Source organism: Carcharodon carcharias, chromosome 3 (genome assembly GCF_017639515.1).
Source record: "Carcharodon carcharias isolate sCarCar2 chromosome 3, sCarCar2.pri, whole genome shotgun sequence".
Taxonomy (NCBI): domain Eukaryota; kingdom Metazoa; phylum Chordata; class Chondrichthyes; order Lamniformes; family Lamnidae; genus Carcharodon; species Carcharodon carcharias.
This window is the reverse complement of record NC_054469.1, coordinates 201,503,684-201,527,097: the sequence shown is the minus strand read 5'-3', so window position 1 is coordinate 201,527,097 and position 23,414 is coordinate 201,503,684. Positions and strand designations below refer to the sequence as shown.

General features: G+C 42.3%; 1 protein-coding gene across 1 annotated transcript in view; it reads right to left on the bottom strand.

Moving 5' to 3' along the window:
• LOC121276499 (catenin delta-2-like) overlaps positions 1 to 23,414 on the bottom strand; it is a 943,152-nt gene that overhangs the window by 431,429 nt on the left and 488,309 nt on the right. Inside the window, exon 8 of the mRNA XM_041184989.1 lies at positions 12,272 to 12,509. Within this exon, the coding sequence (XP_041040923.1) occupies positions 12,272 to 12,509 (238 nt within the window). The remainder of the gene's footprint in view (positions 1 to 12,271; positions 12,510 to 23,414) is intronic.

Here is a 23,414-nt window from a genome sequence, read left to right as displayed (position 1 = left end):
CACAGATAAGAGCATGAGGGAGAGAGGAATTGAGGGACATGGTGATAGATTTAGATGAAAAAAGCTGGATGCAATTTATGTGGAGTATAAATGGCAGCATCAATCAACTGAGCTAAATGACCTGTTTTTGTGCTGTAGACACTGTGTAATTCTATGTAATTTAACTTGACTATGCATAATGTAGGAGAATAGAAACAGAGTGGAAATTATTTTGGCCCAAAGCTGTATGGATTTTAAAATAAATATCTAAAATTTTAACACATTAGTGATGGATTCGCTAACCTAGTCTGTCCTTGCCTCTTGATCATCTTGCCTCGGTAGAGGTGTCAGCCAATCGACTAGCCTGTTTTGATCTTGTCTGTCACTGGCACTGCCACTGACTGGGAATGAGTGAGGTGTGGATCCTTGTGTGGCCAAGCGACACAAAATCTCAAGTCTATGCAGGACAGCCTGTGTTTGAGGATAAAGGGGTGAATTACTGCTTGCAGGACAAATTCTTTGCTGCGTTGCCTACATTACAATAGTGGTTAGATTTCAAAAGTACTTCATTAGCTGTAAGGAATATAAGTTAAGGGCAGAAAGCAGGGACAACTTTTTTTAAGGCTTCTGAAGCTATAGAATGCACAACAGAAGTTAGTGATTTAAGCAGAGGCTGTGTCAACATTAAAGAATAGGTTAGGTAAGATCATTGAGGGAAGGGGCGGTGAAGAGATTTGGGGTTAAGCTGCCTACGTGGCATTGGGACTACTACTTGTGTGAAGGATGGGCCATCTGGGTCAAAAGGCTTACTTTCATGTTACAATTCCTATGTAATTCTTTATGGCTGTTTCAATTTAAAATAGATCATTAAAACATTGGTTCAACATTTCCAATTGTGCCAGCAATACGCTTCTCTTAACCCATTCCTTGCCAAATGCCAATTACTTTCTCAGCAACTGATGTCATCAAACGCATAAGGTCAAACAGATCTGCCAAAATGCTATTTTCCTAAAGACAGTTCCATTTGTTAATAAAAAAACCTTAAAATAAAACTCTCTTTATTTCACCATCTAGTGAGGTAAAATGTCCAAAAAGGATAAATAGAAAGCTGCCATCATCTGGTTGGAGTATTGTCAAAAAATGGGAAGGCATTGCACTAAGAATGTAACAATGACAGCAAATTCAGGACAGAAATGTTTTCTGATCGAATTTGATTCAATAATAGGATTGAACTGTGATGTGATCTGGATTAGCAACAGGAAAGCGCCAAATCATAATGGGTAAGGTGGAGGAGCACTGTGACAGGATCCTGATAAAAGAGTTCCTAAACAGTGTCCAATATTACCAGGTTACTTCGCTGACTGAAAGATCTGGCAGCAGGGAAGAGGCAGCAGAATGGAGCAGTCGAGCCAGAATGGCAGGAAAAGCAACTGCAACATGACTGAACAGCTGACCTGAAGTAGTGGTGCGGTGACTAGTATTCATTAGCTACACATATTTAAATAGCAGTTCTCCCCCCAACCTTTTGATCTGAACACTACATTAATTAATTATCACTCTTAAATGAATTAGGAAGTGGAGTTAATGGTTAGTCAACAAATCACTACTTAGCAATAAGTAAGTTGAACATTAAAATGTAAGTACAAGAATAGAGGAATTTCTCAAGAAGCAGACTCTGACACCCTATCATTTCAACGATTGGTCTCAAACCCACAATCCTGTCTTCTTGCCATGTCCATCTGCTGTATTTCCCCTTCTCCAGAAACACATTCAGTCATCTCCCGAACACCTCTACACTTTTTCTTTGGGCAGGACGGGCGGGCCCAACCAACTCGGCGGCAGGCCAGCAGCCGATAGCCACCGCCGAAATAAGCCCCGCCGCCATTTTGAGCGGGCTGGCCAATTAAGGCCCACCCAGCAGGCCGCTCGACAGGAAGCACTATGCGCGGGCATGGGGTGGATTCCCTAACTGCCAGAACGCACATCTCGCTGAGACCAAATGCTGCCTCAGGGAGAGCACTGAAAGTTTTAAAATAGAAAAATAAAAAGATCATTAACATGTCCCCGTCATGTGACAATGTCACATGAGATGGGACATGTTAATAAATATCACAAACTTTATTAAAGATTTTTAAACCCTACATGAAACCTCATCCCACTGGTGGATAAGGTTTCATGCTTTTTCAGAAGCCCGCTGGGGCTCCTGGCCTGCCCGCCAACCTTAAGGTTGGAGGGGCAGGGCCTTTAATTGATTTAACTGCCCTGTCGATGGCCTCAATTGGCCATTGACAGGTCGGCGGCCGGACAGCTGATCGCGCTGTCCCCCCCACCTTCCTGAATATTTAAATGGGGTGGGATGATGTCATCCCATGTCATTTTCCCGTTAGTGAGCGGGTCCCACCCCAGCTCGCTGACGGAAACAATCTGCCCTTTCAATGGTGTTCAGATTAATTTATTCCTTTTGTCTATTGCTTTTTGTATGAAATAATTCAACTTCACTCTCTGATTTCCCTAAATTTTAAATGCCACCCCTACAGTATGAACAAAATGTCAACTTCATCAATTCTTTTTATAATCCTAAACTTTGAAAATCCCCTCTCCAAACCCCTCTTCTCCTTTAAGATGTGGCTTAAAATCTATCTCTTCGACCAAATGTTTAGTTGCCTGGCTCAGTGTTTGATGACACTCTTTTGAACCATGATTATACAATGCTAAAGATGCTGTAGGAATGCAAGTTGGTGTTACTAGAATGTAGAGGAAAGTACGCTGGGGCAGATTGCTAGCCACCATTAGAGTAAGAGTCAAAATAAGAATGACTGTGAACAGGGTAACATGACTGCATGTAAATACTTCTTGGCCTCATGAATTGAATAGTCATGTTATGGGACAAAATTGTGATAATCCCTGGTAACAATCTCCATGCCTGTGGAAGCAAGAGCCTCTGTTGTTTGTGCTTAATACATTTTATTCTCTCCTGCGATATATATTCCAGTTCTTCATCGTGTTCAGGCCAATATTTATCCCTTTACCAACATCACTGAAACAAAACAGAATATTTGGCCATTATCACATTGCTATTTGTGGGACCTTGCTGTGTGTAAATTGATGGTTGTGTTTCCTACATTACAACAACAATTATACTTCAAAAACATTTAATTCCCTTTCAAGCGCTTTGGAATATCCTGAGATCATGAAAGGTATTTTATAAATGCATGTCTACCTTTTTATTTTGCTTTACATCTTGGGCTTAACTTTTTTTACTATGGCTCAAATAATGGAAACTGTCAAAATGTGGAAGGGAGTGTCCGGGAAAGGAATCAATGTATTCCTTAGCAACGAAAGAAAACAGGATTAAAGATAGAAATCAGAATATGGCCACAAAACACAACACTAAGCAGCTTGTTAGATTAAAACGCTTAATTAAAGGAAAGAAAGAAGAAAATTCCAATAGCTTTAATGCTATCATCCTTGGCCAGGAAATTAGATTAAATACTGTACTGCCCAGTCAGTCAAATCACTGTAAAATCTAATTAACAGTTAGCTCTAATAGAACCGTCCAGTTAATGCAGAGTGTCCGAACAGATGGGCCCCATTAAACTGTTGAAGGATCATTATTTAGTACACCAGTTATTATCTGTTTGTTTCAGCATCGCATGTGTCAGCTGATAATTTACAAAACTCATCAGCCCAGGCAGACAGAATTCCTTCTGGACCTGCTGGCAGTCTTAAAGTTAACTTAACTTGACTTTGTTCAGTAATTTTGAAGTGGAATTCTGCAGGGTATTAATTATAGGTTCTCTAATATTCATTGGTGACATGATGCAGCATCTTTGCAATACTACAAGTGTATGGTTTTATGCATGTAGAAAGTGTATCATTGTTCCATGCGACAAGCATTTGACATTCATCGAGGCATCAACTGAGGATAAATGCCCAAGGTATTCACACTGTAATCAAGACCCTCCCTGCCTGTGTTTCATTTGCTTCACCTTGTGTGAGTTGTTCCTCAGTGTGTAGCATTCTTCACTTTGAGCCAGAGCATGATGGGTTCAAGGACAACTCCAGAGATTTAGCTCATAATCCAGGCTGCTATATTATAAGGGTATCTGGCACAGTATCTGGGAAACAATACCACCACAATGTGATCTAAAGATACACATGACCTGAGACTAGGGTCAGTTGTGAACTGGACAGAGACCTGTGTAAAAGCAAGCATGATGTTAGCACATAGCTTGGGTTATACCCTGTATATATGTAGATAGTCATGTAATATCAATAAACATGAAATGTTCAACCATACAAGACTCAAAACCTTTTCATGAGACCTATGTAACATACAACATACAACATGGTGGCAGCTAATGGAAAAACCCAGAAGCTCAGATAAGCTGGAACAGAAATTCAAAAGCTGGAAAATTAAAGGAGCAGCATTCTGGCCTGACTGAAAGCACCTGAAGTGAAGACACAGAGGAGGGTCACATAAAAGAAACTCCATTGCAGAATTGGAAGCAGAAAGGCAGAAGAAAAAACTCTACTGTGCGACGGAAGACTCCACAAGATCTCATAGAGGCCCATTGTGAATGCCTACAGTGTGCAGAGTCAAAGGGCTGAGCAGGGGTGAGAAAAAATTCAGTTCTGAGCCAGGGCTAATCTAAAAGGCTTCAGTGCTGTAAAGAAGTCACAGCAGCCAGTTTCCGAAAGCACCACGGCTAGCCTGGGTCCAGAATTGGCACCATACTATGTGGCAGCCGAGCTTGTTCTAGGGAAAAAAAGGGAAGTGAAAGGTTTAAAAAAACCTCAGCCAAAGCCAGGAATCCACTGTAAAATACACAAAAATCCTCTGATATCGCAGGAAAGGCCCCAAATTGTCGATTTAATAAACCACTACAAAAAACTAAACCCCAAAGAGGTCAGGATTGCCACTGCCGTGGGAGACCACCAAAACATGGCAAGTGCAGGAAGAATCTTTGAAAAATGTGCTACTGTGGCACCATCTTTAAAATCTGCACGGCATTTAAAGCTGTACTCAGCTGAACTTTAAAGAGACCATGGACAACAAATTAACTTTACTAGACCAACTAGGGCTGATCCAAAGGCCAGACAAGCACAAAATTGGGGACTTTGGTGGAAAAGATTCTTAAGATACATAATAACTACAGGATTAGATAAAAAGACAGAAGCTGAACAAGTGAATTCACCACTTTATTCAGTAGGTCTTATCAATGATGATGATATTAAGGAATAAAATAATCCTCAGATAAATCTGAAGTCTAAAATCATTTGATACACATTTTAATCTAAGAAGCAACAAAATTTTGGAAAGAGTGAAATTCAACAAACATGTGCAATGACCTGGAGGGCCAGTTGACTCTTTTATAAACAAATTATACAGATTGGCTGAAGGCTGTAACTATGGTGAGCTTAAGCCAGAACTCATAAGGGACATAACTGTTGTCAGAGTGGCTGATGATGCCTTTCAGACATAGTACAGGCCAAGGAAAACCTGACTCTAGAAAAGGCCAGGCAAATGCACCGATCCATTTTACATGGCAAAAGCAATCTGTGGTACAAAGCAACCCCAACTGTCCAGCTAGTAAAACAACAAAGAGGCAGAGAGACGCCAGACCAAAGAAGGCAATACCCAAACAAACCACAAGGGGGTAGGTGGCCATGTCAGTGCTGTGGAGCCGACTGACCTCACAGGCGAGAGCAATGTCCAGCAATCTCAGTGCAGGTTGCAACTACAACTACCTGGGAGACTTTGGAAAGCTATGCATAGCTATGACACCCAGATGGGAAGAAGATTCCAAGACAATCTATGAAATTGAGCTCCCATGCCAGGAAGAGACTCAAATATGCTTCTTGGGTGAGGTCAAGAATCCTGGATTCTCTTTTTGGAATGCAGACATCTCAGTAAACAATCAGCTCACCAACTTCAAAAAAGCTAGTGTTATGGTCCTCTTGGATAATGAACAGTGGCTCAGAGACCCCTGGCTACAAATAACAGACACACTATTGGAGAAATTCAATTTCAGATCATAGGCATGATCTCAAGCCACTAAGGTATGTTGACAAGCAGATGTTCAAAATCATGCATGCCACCCATCACCGATCTTTCTCTCTCTTGAGCAGAGATACCTGTGTTGCCCTTAAAGTTCTTTAAATGGCAGAAAACATCAAGACAACCTCTTGTCATCAGCTACGCAGAACTGCAAGTTCCCAAGAGGCCCACCAGTAAAGAAACTCTCAACTGGGACTTCAGCTCTGAATTGTCTTCATTCTCAGCAGCGCTGGTTTGACTAATTTCTTTGCAGGTGGCAGAAGCTCCTCTTTGGTCAGACCAGCCAAACCTTCAGGTAATTACCACTGTACCTCGAGTGGAAGACATACAGGAAAATGACTAGCAACAGAAGATTGAGGCCTAACCCCAGTAGGGGGTACAGTTCACAGGTTTGGGGGATGCTGTTGAAGAAGCCATAGTGATTCGTTGTAGTGCATTTTGTAGATGGAAAACATTGTAACCATTGTGTGCTGGTAGTGGAGGGGTTGGATGTTGAAGGTGGTGAATGAGGTGCCTATCAAGAGGCTGCTCTGTCCTGGATAACGTGAAGCTTCTTGAGTGTTGTTAGAACTGCACTCATCTAGGCAAACGAAGAGTATTCCATCACACTCCTGACTTGTGCTTTGTAGATAACGGACAGGCTTTGGGGGTCAGGAGGTGAACCACATGCAACAGAATTTCCAGCCTCTGAGCTGCTCTTTCAGCCACAATATTTCTTTGGCTGGTTCAGTTATGTTTCTGGTCAGTACTGAACACAGAGTGTTGAAAATGGGGGTTTGGTAATGATCATAACACCGAATGTCAAAGGAGGTGGTTAAACACCCTCTTATTGGAAAAGGTGATTTCCTGGCACTTTTGTGAAGTGAATGTTACCCGCCACTATCAGCCTAAGGCTGAATGTTGTCTAGGTCTTGTTGCATGCGGACACGGTCTGCTTCATAATTGAGGAGTTGTAAATGGAACAGAACACTGTGCAATCATCAGTGAATATCCCCACGACTGTCTTATAACAGAGGGAATCTAATTGATTAACGGCCGATTGTGGTTGGGCCAAGGATATTGCCCTGTGGAGCTCTTGTTGTGATGATTGACCTCCAACAACTGCAAACACCTTCCTTTGTGCTGGGTGTAATTACAGCCTGTGGGGAGTTTTTCACCTAGTTCCCACTGATTTCAACTTTATTGGAGATACATTAGTTCAAATGCTACCTTGATGCCTCGGGCCATCGCTCTTACCTCACCTCTGGCATTCAGCTCTTTTGTCCATGTTTGGACTGTAATGAGATCTGGAGTCAAGTCATCCTGGCAGAACCCAAATTAAGCAGCAATGAGCAAGTTACTGGTGACTAGGAACTACTTGAAGAGACTACTGACAACACCTTTCATTACTTTGCTGATGATTGAGAGCAGTAGTTGGCTAGATTGGATTTGTCCTACTTTTTGCAATCAGAACATAACTGGTCAAATTTCCACTTTGTTGGATAGATGTTATAATTGTACTGAAACAGATTAGCTAGAGGCATGGCTAATTCTGGAGCACATGTTTTCAGCATCAACAGCCAGCATGTTGTCAGGACCCATAGCCTTTGCTATACTCAGTGTGCTCAACTAATTCTTTGTGTCATGTAGTGAGAATCAAATTGGCTTAAGACAGGTCTCTGTGATGGTAGGGCTCATAAGGCAGAGGGTGAGATGGATCATCTCCTCAGCAATTCTGGCTGGAGTAAGTTGCAAGTTCTTGAGCTTCGTCTGTTACACTCACATGCTGGGCCCCATCATCATTGAGGATGGGGATATTTGTGGAAGCTCCTCCTCCTTTTAAGTTGGTTAGTTATTCACCAATATTCATAACTGGATGTGTCAGGGTTCCAGAGTTTTGATCTGAGATTATTGTGGGATTATGTGGCTCTGTCTAAAGCATGCTGCTCCCATTACTAATATGCATAGAGTCTTTCATTGTAGATTCACCAGGTTGACAGCTTCTTTTTAACTATGCCTGGTGCTGCTCCTGATATTTTCACTTGTACTCCTCATTGAATCAAGGTCGACCCCTTGGCTTGATGGTAATGGTAGAGTGAGGGGTTTTTTTTGTGGTATGTAGGTGATTTGTTTAAGTGCACAGATTCTTCAAGTTTTTTTTTGCGTGGTCGCACAATCATGGTAACTGAAAGGGGCTGACTTGTGCACAACCAGGGTGGGAACATTCCGGTTGCTACGCGGGCATTCAGCTTAGAGGGAACATTGATGATGGCCATCAGCGCCTCACGGATGCCAGTTTTGAGCTGGTAGTCCTGTTCTGAATCTATTCTATCAATACTGTCATGGATAGATTTATCTTCAATAGGTGGATAGGTGAGGATGAGGACATGAGGATGAGGATGAGGATGAGGATGAGGTCTTTCCTTTGTCTGTGGTCTCTCACTGCTGCCTAGTCTGGCAGATATGTCCTTGAGGACTTGGCCAGCTCAATCACTAGGGGTTCTACGGAGCCAGTCTTGAAGATGGACAGTGAAGTACCCCACCCAGAGTGCATTATGTGCCCTTTCTACCTTTTGTGCTTCTTGCAAGTGGTGTTCACCATGGAGGAGTCCTGTTTTAGTGGCTGGGAATGGGCTGTAGGTGGTAATCAAAATTACCACCACTGAAAGAGGTTTCTTTGCCAATGTTTGACCTGCTGTCCTGAGACTTCATGGGATCCAGAACTAATATTGAAGACTCCCAATGTAACTCACTCATCATAATACACTACCACGCCGTCAGCTTGGGTGGGTCAGTCCTGCCAGTGGGACAAGACATTCCCAGAGATGGTGATGGAAGAATTCGGGACATTGGCTAAAAGGTATGATTCTGTGAGCATGACTATGTCAGCCTGTTACTTGACTAGTCAGTGGGACAGCTCTCCCAATTTTGGCAAAGGTCCCCATATGTTGGTGAGGGGGGTGGGGGTTTCAGGGTTGACTGTGCCTTAGTCCAGTGCCTAAATTTAAGCCAGATGGTCCACTGAGTTTTATTCCTATGATAGACTATGTAGCTATTTGATACAACTGAGTGGCTTTTTAGGCCATTTTAGAGGGGAGTTGTGTCTGAAGTCACATGTAGGCCAGATCAGGTAAGGACAGCACATTTCCACCCCTAAAGCACGTTAACATGTGCAGCTCCAACAATACTCAAAAGGTTCAACTCCATTGAGGTCAAAGCAGCCAGTTTGATCAGCACTCCACCACTGCCTTAAACATTCACACTCTCCAACTGAAGTACAGTTGCAGCAGTGTGTACTATCTACAAGATGCACTGCAGCAACTCACCAAGGCCTGTTCAACAGCACCTTCTAAACTCATGTCCTCCGCCGCCTAGAAGAACAAAAGCAGCAGATGCATGAGAACACCACCACCTGCAAGTTCCCCTCCAAGTCACATGCCACCATGACTTGGAAACGTATCAGTGATCTTACATTGTTGCTGGGTCAAAATCCTGAAACTCCCTACCTAACACCATCCTGGGAGGACCTTCTCTACACAGACATGCAGAGATTAAAGATGGCATCTCATTAATTGGGGAAATTAGGGACTGGAAATAAATGCTGGCTTTGCAAGTGACAACCAGATCCTGCGAGGAAATAAAAATTTAGGATTGCCAACTCTGGTTGGACACACTTCTGGAAGTTTTGTCACATGACTGTCTGCCTTCAACCACTCTGCTCAGTCAAACAGCCTTTCTTCCAACCTCCAATATAGTTATGAATAATAAGCAGAAGAATTCAATAAGAATGAATAAAACACAGGTTTTTTTTTACCGCCCCAATGATTTTCCTCCTGGGTTTGCAGCAATGTCCAAGCGATTCATATTTAATTCCGGAAGATTCCAGGACAATCCTAGAGGGTAGGCAACCTTAGAAAGGGCTGTATCTATTGTGCACATGATAGTTTGGTGCAGTGAACTCTCAATGAGTTTGTGTTGCACCATTAAGAAATGACTGCTGAACTGCCACACACTCCCTTATCTCAAACACCACCCATACTGAGGCAACAGTTGCTGAATTTTAATGTCAAATTAAAGGAAGTTCTAATTTTACATGGGAGGTTTTGGGATTCAAAAAAAAATTACATAGGAAAGCAGAAGACATGAGAGCTCAATGCAGTCAAGAAATGTTATAGAATACTAAGGCAATGTGTTAGAGGGATTTATTTGGAAGCCCTTAAAATATTCAAGTGCAATATTCAAGCAAGCAAGTTTCACAATGTACTGCTCTCTTCATTTGATATTTTCCTGATAGCTTTGAACTTCTGCATTGCATGGAGAACAGAAAATGATAAAAAAAAGTCTTCAAAACTGATGTGACAAGATTTCTTTCCCTCCACCCCGTACTGAAAATAAAATCAACTTCACAAAAACAGGAATTCATCTCAATTACAAAGCAAAATGAACTGTGTTGGCATATGGCCTGTTATTAAAACGGCAGAGACATTTCTTTCAAGCACTAACCAAGCAGGGTGAATGCAAATTCAGCTCAGGAATTAAATCTTCAGTTTCCCTCCCCCTAAGAGAATCCTTGCATGATTTTAGAATTTCAACACCCGCCCCATCAAACACGCCACGCTGGGGCAGAAAAACCTCTTTAGCGACTTCGATGATTTATCATAAGAATGTAACCTTGAAACAAACTGAACTAAAAGTGGTTCTTAGTAATAAACCCAGACAGTTTGTCGCTGCAATAACGTTTGTCTCTTTGAAAAAAAGCAACTTGAAGCAAAACCCAAGGAGGACATTGTGTGCATGGAGACGGAAACTTTACAGGCGTAATAGAACAGTTTGGAACTTTCCTGGGCAGCATGCAAATCTAGTCTACGCATGTAATTCAATGCCTTTTCACAGGCATCTGACTTGAGGAAAAGTGACAGCACTGAATTCTGAGCCAAAACCGAGAGACAAGACAAACGTTTTGAACTGGAAACTTTGTCCTTTATGTGGAAGCTCCAAAAATCTCACCACATTGTTAGTACAGTTTAACTAATACACTTAATGCTTCTGAATACAAAGGCATTCACCTTGTATTGATAAAACCCAAACTCAGATCAGAAGCCAAACAGCTTCAGCCCTTACAATTCATATGAGCAAAGGCAGCAAACCCTTGCTAACAGAGAAAGGTTAATTTTAAAAAGAGCTGCTTCAGAGATGGCCCAATAGTAGAACCACAGTATGATACTTTTGAACGCAGTTATGCAGTGGAATAATTTGCAGCAAGTCCCTTGCATATGCCCAATGGAATTTCCAGTGTGCAGTTTGGCAACTGAGAGTGTAACAAGACCAGCAAACCTGTTGTCAATTTAATGCAGTACATCGAGTGTCAGATGATAATTAAGTGGCTTTGAAGATGGCCTTGGGGCAAGCCTTGGTCTAGATCTTCTTGAGCCTTGCAGTCCAAGGAGGACAACTCACTGAGAATAGCGTGTTGGAACAAACTGGTGCATTGGTGTCCTAGGTGCTCTTGCAGCTAGAAGTCATTGTGTCTTGGTGCAAGGGAGAGATAAAAGGGAGCAACGATTGAGAAAAAAAACCCGCACTGAACAAGTGCACCTCCTAGTGGCAGAGTGAAGAATGGCTGTTGGAAGAAGCTATCCTAGGGGTGGTGAATTTCCAAGACATATGAAAAAGAAAAAAGGAAAGCTTTGAAATGGGGTAGGGAAGGAAAATTTTATATATATTGTATATATACATATATATTTTTAATTCACTCATGGGATGTGAGGATTATTGGCAAGGCTAGCATTTATTGTTAATCCATAATTGCCCTTGAGACGGTGGTGAGCTGCCTTCATGAACCACTGAAGTCTGCGTGGTCTAGGTACATCCACAGTGAGGGAGGGAGTTCAAGGACTTTGGCCCAATGATGATGAAGAAACAGTAATATAGTTCCAAGTCAGAATGACATATGACTTGGAGGGGGGCTTGCAGTTGGCAGTGTTTCCATACATCCGCTGCCTGCGTTTTTCTGTGTGGTGAAGGTTGCAGATTTGGAAGGTACTGTCAAAAAAAGCCTTGGCAAGTTGCTGCAATGCATCATGTAAATAGTACACACTGCTGCTACTGTTTGCCAGTGGTGGAGGGAGTGAATGGCAGCCTATCCATCGCCTTAAACAATCAGTTAACCTTTCTCTGTGACACGAAAGTTGGTCTTCATCATAACAGCATTCTCCTGGAAAATAAAACAACATGAAAGAAGCTGTCACTCACCTGGGATCCTTCTGAATGCTGTCAATGGAAGGTGACCGTGCCAATGTGCCCTCAGGTGGGATGGCTGGTCCAGACTTGCTGTACGGCGATTCTACCGAAGGACAGTACTGCAGTGTCCGGTAAGGGTCCCCATAATTGGCTGCCGGGCCGGTGGCATAGCTGGGCCTCTGGTAGGTCGCCGTGTTCTGGCTGCCCGTGCGCTGCAAGGGTACGGAGTCAACAGCAGGGGAGGACGGGGCTACAATGGGAAAGTAGGGACAAAGCAAGAAACTCAGGACCTGCTCACAGAAATGGTTCACCAGGTCTAGGCAAAAGGAACACCACATATATGTACAGGGAGGGGGTTTGAGGGGGGACACAAAATTAACGTCAGAATCCTGTTAAGCATTTCACAGTCAGAAAATAAAACAAATCACATTTCACACCTACAGAAGACTTCGAAAGAATTGTTGCCTTTTAATCATCTTTAATTAGAGTAGGCCCTTGGCTCCCTGACAGTCCATTGTGTTTATTATGAGGTAATGACATGAAGGGATATGGATCAAAGATGAGCAAATCAAGTTGGGTACAGATCAGCCATGATCTAAAGAACCTGTATTCCTATAGTGCATTTTCATAACTTCTAGACATCCCAAAGCCCTTTGCAATGAATAAATTACTTCTGCCTTGCCAATTATGGCTCAGTTGATAACTCTCTCATGTGTGAGTCAGAAGGCTGTGGGTTCAAGTGCTACTCCAGAAGCCTACATGCAAAACCTAGGCTGACACTCCAGTGCAGTACTGAGGGAATGCTGCACCGTCTTTCAGATGCGATGTTAAATAGAGACTCTCAGGTGAACTTAAAATCTCATGGCACTATTTTGAAGATGAGCAGGGGAATTCTTCCAAGTGTCCTGGTCATATTTAAATTCTCAATCCAAACCTAGAAACAGACTATCAGACAGTTATCATATTGCTATTGTGTGCCTCACGTTTCCTATATTACAGCACTGTCTTAACTTAATACTTCATTGACTTAAAGCACTTTGGGACATTCTGAGGTATTTCATTTCTATTGGTGCTTCTGTTAGCTAATATGTTAAATTTGAATACTGATTGCATTGTGAAGGCTGTGTCTTTCATCTTGACATTAAAACCTGCCACCAATCGGAAAAGGCCTAATTTATGTTTTAAACAGGTGAAGTGTACACTGAAGGAGTAAACTCATTTTAAACAAATCTGAACAGCTACTACAAAGGGTATTTGCAATAAAATGTCCAGGCTGGCGAGGAATAGAATTAAATTCAATGAAGGGGATGCATGTGGAAATCCCAAACTTTCAAACAGTCTTCTTTAATCTGCTTTGCTTTTTTAAGTTTTGGGTTAAAAATTGATGTTGTGAACCTGATGTTGGTAGATCAATTGTTCATAGATTATTTTGATCAATGGGACCTAATCAGATTAGAACATTACAATGGACTTTGTTTGGTAACTAATGATAGCTTCTCTTCTTCATATATTATAGAACCTGTACTTTTAGTAATGCTAAAATCATGGATTGAGAGGAACGAATACAATGGGAAGGGAACACTGACCCAGGTTCTCATATGCATGCCTCTACCGGGAGCCAATGGGAGCAATCACTATCACTATCCAATGATGTCTGTTGAAAGTACGCTTGGTTATTAACTCAGGACATCTTCAGTATTGAACTGCAGTGGTTATGGTATGGATCCCAGAGAGTGTGAGTTCAAAACCTGTCCATTTGTGGGGGGCCATCAGAAAAAGATAACTATGAAACTTTACTAAAAAGCTAGCTTACTTTTCATGGAAGAGAACCTGATGGACCTGAAAGGTTTGGCTGATATGTGGTGCCAGTCCCACACTACGTGCTTGACTCCCAACTTTCCATTTAGGTCACTCAGCTCTAAACAGCGCCTTTGCTTGCCAACCAAGGATAGGCAGTAAACGCACAGTACCTACATTCAGAGAATAAGATGAGGCTTGGCTCCGATGCTGCTCCCCATAGTCTAATACAAGACTCGACTAGCACACACTTTCTAGGGCAGCTGGCATTCATGGTATCATAGTCAACAGAAGGAGAGGAGTAAATCATTATTAATAGTTTGCTGGCTGCATAGCATCATGCTTAGTACTCTGAAAGCAGCTCTTAAAAAATGGATGTGCTAATCTGTGCTGAATTTGCTGATCTCATTGCAATTGGGATCTATAACCAGCCTCTGGATCCATGCATAAGGGAAAGGAAAACTGGCCAGGTTCCATTTCCTGATTGCTACCATTGACTCCTGGTAGAGGTAAGCACGTGGATACAGAGTGAGGACTGTGCATAATGAACTCAGAAGATTTTTCCCTCCTGCTGTCAAATATCATCAACAACTTGTATTTATGTAGTGCCTTTAACATGGTAAAGCATCCCAAGGTGCAGAAGCGTCATCAGACTAAAAAGTGACATTAGGACAGGTGACCAAAAGTTGGTCGAATTGGTAGCCTTTAGAGACCAGCTTAAAGGAGGGTAAAGAGACAGAGAGGTGTAGGGAGATAATTTCCAGAGTTCAGGACCTAGGCAGCTGAAGGCACAGCTGCCAATGCTGGGGTGAAAGGAGTGGGATATGGATAAAGGATGAAGGGGATGGAGAAGAGGCCAGAATTGGAGGAACACATGATAGTTCTAAGCATGGAGGATGTTACAGTGGTAGGGTGGGGTGGGCCATGAGAATTTTAATAGACTGCCAACAAATGCTAGAAAGGCTTACAAAATGACTATTGCCTACTTGTTTGGATAACAGAAGTCAACAAGTGCCCAGGGAAGAGTGTCCCAGCAAGAAGCAAACAGGAGAGGAAGAAAACAAAATGTGTGCATTTATGTCCTAGCACTTTGACAAAATAATGAATGGCTACAGGGAGCATTCACACCTGGTAATGGAATGCACTTTTAGTTAACTGTATTATTTAACGAGCGTCAGAACATGTTTACTTAATAACTGACATTATCCACCAATGAAGCCTCTCTTACGCCCATACAATTTGTGGGATCATTATCAGCGTACATGGTACACTTAACTGGTGCAAATGACGTGTGGCCTATTTAAATAGTGCAAATGATTCATATATTTAAATAATGCAAATGACATACGGTGCATTTAAATGGTTTAAATGACTCGCCATGCATTTAAATAGCGTAAATGACATAAGGCACATTTAAATAGTGCAAATGACTTGCAACACATTTAAATAATGAAAGTGTCACCCAGCATATTTAAATAATGCTAATGGCACATGGCGCATTTAAATAGTGCAAATGACTGGTGGGCCATTCAAGTAGTGAAAAAGACTCTTTCTTTGTACAAGTTAATTATAGAGAACAAAATGTTTCTGATAACATACACTAAAAAACCCTTTGGCCAAATTAATTCCCAGAACAACTAATTAGCAAACCACAGCTCTCAGCTGTACTTAACTACACAGCATTGACTTCCTCCATGATCATCGATCTGCTAAAGTGTTAAATGTCTTGGGAATATTGTGTAAAGGGAAAACAATTCACATTGACATAGAACTGGCTTCTATTCTGACAAACCTGTGAAATGTCACACCTCCTCATCGAATTTTCAAGGGATGGTTGGCGGGGGGTGGGGGGGGGGGGGGTTGCGGCTGCGGGGACCTGATATATTTATGGGGCAAGTGGGGTAAAAATGAAATCCAACACATCAAATTTATGTTTCAGATGCTGGTGCGTGCACTTCCAGCATTTTCTGTTTTTAATCTCAAACTCCTGGGAACTGTGACAGAGAGGAGAGTATTTAATCAGCTGCAATTTAATCTATGCCCAGGCTTAGGGGTGGTGAGCTCTGATCTATGCCTGAATAAGTTGCGCATCTTTATGTTATCAAGTGGCATTTTAGATATATCGAGTTGTTCCATGCTTTATAAAATGACTCACTTTGAAGCACCAAACAAACTAACAAACTGAGTTAGATCAGCACAGATGCCTTTAAGGAGAAGCTAGATAAGAGCATCAGGGGGAAAGGAATAGAAAGTTTTGCTGGTATGGTTAGATGAAACAGGGTGGGAGGAAGCTCCCATGTAGCTTGAATGCCAGCATAGATCAGTTCGACAAAATGGCTGTTTCTGTGCTTTAAATTCCATATAATTCCACTTACGTATCAGACTTCCTATGTAGAAGTAGTTGGAAGCTACACAGCAACCTTCTTAGTTTGAGGTGAGTTGTGAAGACTGACAATAAAGAGCAGCTTGGCAGCTATGAAGGCCTTTCAACATGCCACTCAGGGAAAAGCCCACTCTCTCTAACTACATTATACAAGATGCAATGTCATTAAGAGCACCAGTGTGTTTACTGTCATTCAATGTAATTCAACTTTAATTATAATGGTCATCCACCTTAATTATTTCAGCCAATGCCCAAAGATGTATTGGAATTAGTGGCTTCACTTGGGAGACTTGATTTATTTTTGAAGAACCAGCTGTTGTTTTGGAGGGATGAACGCTTTGGGTTCATCACGTAATGATAACCACACTTGGTAACAGCACACACAATGGAAGTACAAAGTGCTCCCAGGGCTGGCACAGCATGTGTGGGATGGAGAATGGTCACTTGGGTGATATACAAGAATGGTGAGAATGCCTGCGGAACCATTCCCCTGAATGGCCAGTGCCTCAAGGAGAGATTGAAGGAGGGGAAGGAAAAGAACAAACTTGGGATTCGATTGCATCTTTTAGGACCACAGCACTCCCCAAAGGAAACATGGCAGCCAATTTGAACATAACTAGGGGCAGAATTTTACGCTTTGCGGCTGGGGTCGGGCCCGACTGGATTGGATGTGAAATAGCATGGGATGACCTCAGACGAGCATCCTGACGTAGCCCCGCACGCGAACAATCTTCAGGTCGACGGGCGCGCGTGGCAGTAGGAAGTGCGCCCACCGACAATTAAGTGGGCAATTAAATCCATTAAGGAGGCAACTGAAAGCGATTTTTCACGGCCAGTCCACTTTTACATTTGGCGGACGCGCCAATCGGCCTTTACAATTTTGCTCAAGCCTCGATCCAGGGCGGGATGAAATCTCCGTGGGGAAATAAAATAAAAAGAGATGCCTGTGGACATTTTTTTTAATGAGGTATGCTTTCATATGCTTGATTGTGCTGCATGGACATATTTTGCAGCATTGTTGCTGTTTTGTTTTATTCTGTGGCGTTCTGCAGCTCCCAGAGGCAGCTGTCTGCCTTCAGGGAGCTCAGTGGAAACGCTCAGCAACGCCCCCGGTGACATCAGCGCCGCCCTTTTCCTGCCCCCACTGGCGGTGCTGAGCCTTTCTCAGTGCGCGATTCATGCTGGCTGCCTGTTAACTGGTCAGCCAGTGTGAAATCATGGTTAGGGGCCCATGCCCTGTCCACTACCAGGCCCACCGATCGCGCATGCCCGACAAGTGGAAAATTCAGGCCTAAGTCCCAGTGATATAACAACAATGAGATAATGACCAGATAATCTGCTTTAGACATTGTTTAAAGATTAGCATTGGCCAAGACAATGTAAGAAATCTGTTCTGTTGAAGAGTCATACGGACTCGAAACGTTAACTGTGTTCCTCCCCGCAGATGCTGTCAGACCTGCTGAGCTTTTCTGGGTATTTTTAGTTTTGTTTTGGATTTCCAGCATCCGCAGCTTTTTGTTTTTATCAATGTGAGAAATCACCTGATGTAGGGTCATTTACATCCATCTGAGAGTCCCTTAGTTTAACATCTCATTCAAAAGACAGCACCTCCAATACTGCAGCCCTCCCTCAGTAGTGCATTGAAGTGTGGGTTTAGATTTGGTGCTCAAGTCTCTGGAGTAGAACTGGAACCCAGAACCCAGAGGGGAGAGAGAACTGCCATTGAGCCACAGCTGACATGGGGAGAGCAAGGCAGACTAGAACATAACAGTGAAAATACACTAATGCATTTACTAAATAGTAACATGAACAAAAGGTGCTTGGCGTGATGAAATGCTGTCAAAGAGCCACAGAGATAACTGAGCAATCAATGTGAAATGCTCCAGTGACTGGAATATAGTCTCTCATCTCACTAAAGGGATTTGAAATCTGCAGGTAGAAGATGGAACCATTAAGGTGACTTATACAAAAGATTTATTCACAAAAACTTGCAGTGAAACTTAGCAATGAAAACTCTTACTGGACGTAACCATGGTGATTCACCATTGTCCTTGAGATCTTCTGTATCAACGTATCATTGTTGATGGCAGCTATTTTCACACTGGGACCCAACACTTTCATTCTTTACAATGGTTCCAATGGAGGCATTTTTACCCCAAACCTTTTAACCTTCCTTCAAGAAACATATTGTCATGGCACATCACCTTTTATTAGACTTTGTTTCTTGTTCCATCAAGAAAGACAATATAAAAGTGTAGGTCACAGTTTTAATGCATATAACATGCACTCAGGCTTCTGAATGTGCTTTCTGAGCCACTAGATAAGCTTGATAATTATGACTACGGAGGGATTAAATACAATCGACAGCTGAAAGAACCTAGCTGAATCATTTTGCTTTCACCATGTGACATCTTTCAATATCAAGTCAACGACAAGGACAAAGTGCACCCATACAACCGTTTCCATTTTCTCCTTCCAGTGGGAACAGTTTCTCCTTATTTACTCTATCAAAACTCTTCATAATTTTGAACACCTCCATAAAATCTCCTTTAAATAATGTGCTCTAAGGAGAACAATCCCAGCTCTCCAATCTCTCTACATAACTAAGGTCCCTCATCTTTATTACAGCCTAATGCATCAGACTTCAATAAACAAAATATGAAAAATATATTGTACCTCCTGCTATGGGTAGCATGGAAACAGGAATGGGAGTAGGCCATTCAGCCCCTTGAGTCTGTTCTGCCATTCAATCAGATCATTTTTGATCTGCCTCGTAACTCCATCTCCCTACTTTGATTCCATAACTCATAATATGCTTGCCAATCAATAGTCTATCAAACTCAGTTTGGAAATTTACAATTAATCCCAAACTTCAAATGCTTTTTGAGAGAGAGAGAAAGAGTTATAGATCTTCATCACCTTTAGTGTAAAGAAGTGCTTCCTAGTCGCGCCCTTGAACAGCCTAGCTCTAATTTTAAATTTATGCCCCCTTCCTCTGGACTCCCCACAAGAAGGAATAGTTTATTCCAACTACCTACCAAATACGTTAAGGGACCTGTTAGGTCTGTTGGTTAGATGGCTAGCATGTGGTTCAGAAAAGCACTGGCTCTCTGAATAGATGATGTTCAGGACATATATTATATGATATTGGCTTAAAGTTAGAAAGAGGAACAAAGAGTTATTATTTTGTTATAAAGTACAAGTAACATTGGAAATACTTACAACTTAATTAGCTCCTCTTACGTCCCTGCATTATATCAGTGCGATTAAGGTCTTTGCTTGTGCACTCTTATTCCTCTCAACATTCTATATGGTCTTCCTCTTCTCTAGGTTCTCACTGTTTTGAAACCAAGACATAACAAGCTCTCTCCTACTTAATTAATTCTCTGCCAGGCCCTCAAAACTGTGGACAACCCCTTATCCCCGATCCCCCTCAGTCTTCTCTTCCTCTTGCAAGTGACACTTTATAAAAAATAAAAAAAATGGCGAACATCACCATACCATCATTTCCTGAATTACTTCAGCTGTAGCTCAGTTGGTGGCATTTTTGTCTTTGAGTCCAGATGTTGTGGGTTCAGGTCCCACTCTAGAGGTTTGAGTGCCATATTTAGATGGACAATTGGAGATGCCATCTTTTGAATGAAATGTTAAACTTTCTGCTCTCTCAAGTGGACATAAAAAAAAATCCCACAACACTATTTTGAAGAAGAGCAGGATCAGTGTTCTGGCTCATAATTATCCCTCAACCAGCACCACTTAGGAAGTATACCGAGTTTATCAGGTCAATATCACAATGCTGTTTAACGGGAGCTTCCTGTGCACAACCAGGCTGTTGCATTTCATACGCTACAACTGTGACAACATTTGAAAAATAAGTCATTGGCTATGAAGCGTTTTGGGACATCCTGAACTTGTGAAACACAAGAAGGAAAGGCACGTTCCTTCTTTCTTTTCTGCTCAGAGCTAGATCTTTGACTGTGCCTTGCACCACAACTGAGCCCTTCACTGCAATAAATATAGCTAGCAAATACAGTCTGAATTACATCTTGTTCCATTTGCTTGATACAGCTTTAACTGCATAATCTCAGGCAAGCATCTGCAGTTCACAAAGCATTAAATCTAACAGCTCTTAGAACAGGATGTGCCAAACAGTAAAGAAAAGAACCAAAGTACGGGCTTATAAGTAAAACAATTCTGAGGCAGTCATAGATTCCTTGAACAGTGTCCTTAGTTCCACAAATGCATTATATTGTCTCCTTTTATTACAACAATTTATGTTCATCCCGTTAAGGCACTTGCAGAAATGTCATTGCCCTGGCAGCACTGAGCTTTGCAACGCACATTTCATGCTGGCTGGGCGTTAATTGGCCTGCCAACCGTGAAATCGTGGTCGGGGGCCGATCGTGGTTGGTGGTCTGTTTCCTGACCGCCCCTGGGCCTGCCGACCACACCCGCCAGCTGAGCTGACAATTCAGGCCATCGTTTCATGCTGCGACAGGGTAAAGGCAGTAGTCCTGTACAACAGTAATCTTTAAATTTGTCTAGATGGTTCCCATGAAGAGGTCTCAGAGTAGGACAGTCTCACTCACTTGATTAAGTGGATATATCTGACCTGGATGTCCTTGATGCTGCCACTGGGGTGCTGAAGACAGGGAGGGTTGCACTGCAAAGCACAAAAAGTGTCAAGCTGAGTGATTTTCCGGGTCACTTTGGAGGGCAGTTGGGAGTCAACCACATTCGCGTGGGGCTGGAGTCACAAAAAGGCCAGACTGGATAAAGACAGCAGGTTTCCTCCCCAACAGGACATTTGTGAACTAGTTGGATTAATCCAATAGCTTCATGGTAATTATTACTAATACTTTTTTTTATCTCCATATATCTTAAAAGGAATTTAATTCACAAACTGCAGTAGAAAGATTTGCCACGTTCTCCAGGTTATTAATTCAGCCATCAGGGTTACTAGTCTAACAACATAACCACTAGACTATCTTAACAATATATACAAAATAACGCACTCAATAAAAAGAATAATGTGCAATGAATGACTGAAAGTGAATGACATTCATTCACTCAAGCACCCGAAATGTTAAGATGGCTGCTCAGTATTATCGTCAACCAGTGTTCTCAGCTCCAGACTGCAAAGCTATGCGTACCATGGCCCTGAAACTGAAAGCTCTGAAAGGTTCAAGGGGATATCACATGAGGAAGAAATAATAACAGCTGTCTTCTTAGAGAAACCTCAGAGATCATATAGTTTATCAGGCACAATGAGAAGATGTCACGACAGTATTAAGAATATATCTATCCAAAGTTCAGCTGCAGCATCCCCAGGGTAGCCTATAACTTGAGAAGTCTGGAGCTGAATTTGATCAAGCTCTGTTAAGTACATTGAGGCAAAGAACTGGCTGAAATGCTCCACTTGAGAAAGAGCTTTGGCTCTTGTAAAAAAGCTATGAGAGTGGCTGAGCGGCACACTCTTAGCTCACAGCTGTTGATTTCATAACGATGCAGCAATGGATAGCTTTAACGGCCAGTACTATCATTGATAAGCACTTACCCGTGGCTTGCATTTTCCCTTTAGTTTCTCTTTGAAATTGTCATCTTTCTTATGAGATTCTCAGTTCCTGGTACTCCTGTGTGGATGCTGTACACAGAGTTACTGAGTGGCACAGGCACATGAATGCCAGACTGTGCCCATTACTACCAAAACGAAACAGTAGTGAAATTTAATCTGCAGATCAAAAATCATCTTCCTTTCAAATATTCACAGCCAATTCTTCCGAGAAAATAGGAAGGAGACTCCTGTGCAGAAAGCCGGTAAGGGACTATGTCGTGTGCCCTGACCGTCATCAACTAGGGGCATAGGCAATTACTTCCATAACCGTTCCCCAGTCTTCCATGCAGTGGATCAGTTGTGATGGAACTTCACTGCTGCCCTGTTTCAAAGGGAAGCTTCTCAGCCCAAAGGAAAACCAGGCATCTTATTTAAGTGTGAACTAATTAAGGCAAAACGCTGCATAGGATTATTTTTGTCGAAATGGGTTATTCCTGGACAACTCCAGTTCCATGGCAAAGGTAGGGTAAATCAGTATTGCTGCCAAAAGAGATCTTTCCACTTAGAATCACATCATTTAAGATGCAACTGATGTTTGTCATGAGCACTACTTCTGCCCAAAAATGTCTCACAGATTATTTTTCGCAGAGGAAAGAAGATTCAGAAGAGTCATCCACCAAGTTGGTGCTAAGTGACAGTCACGCATATTAATCAAATTTGTTGCTTCGTCATGTTTTTAGAAAGATTTGGCCACAAAATACAGAATCCCTTAAATTTAAAAATAAGAAAAAACAACACCAACTTGCACTTATAATCATGCAATAAAAATTTCCAAAGGAACTTCCACAGGAGTGTTACCGGACAAAAGAAAATGACACCAAGTCAAAGGGAGCAATTAGACTGACCAAAAGCTAAGTAAAGGGGTAGGTTTAAGAACTGTGCAAAAGGAGGAGGGAGAGGTAGAGAAGTTTAGGGAGAGGTTCCACCATTTAGGACCTATGGCATAGCCAGTGTTCTCAGCTCTGGACTGCAGAGCTCATGTGTTCCATGGCCCTGATGCTGAAGCTCTGGTTCAAGGTGATACCATGTGAGGAAAAGGGAAAGGCAAAGATGGAACGAAGGAAGTGGCAAACGGATAAGAGGCCAGAGTTAGGGGAATGCACTGTAATCGAAGGGTTGCAGGGTTGAAGCAGAGGCTACTTTACCTCAGTGCTGGTATCAAGCACTCTTGGGTCAAGTGTAACATGATCATATACAGAACAAGCTTCCTCTGCTCTGACCCATGTCGAGGTTGGGAATTTCTTCCGTGTGTGTCGGAAGCCTTGTTTACACACAGAAATGGGTTTGTAGCTAAGTGCTGCCAGTGAAGTGGGATCAGCTCTGTGGAAAATACTGGGCCCATGTCTCAGCTTCAATCCCAA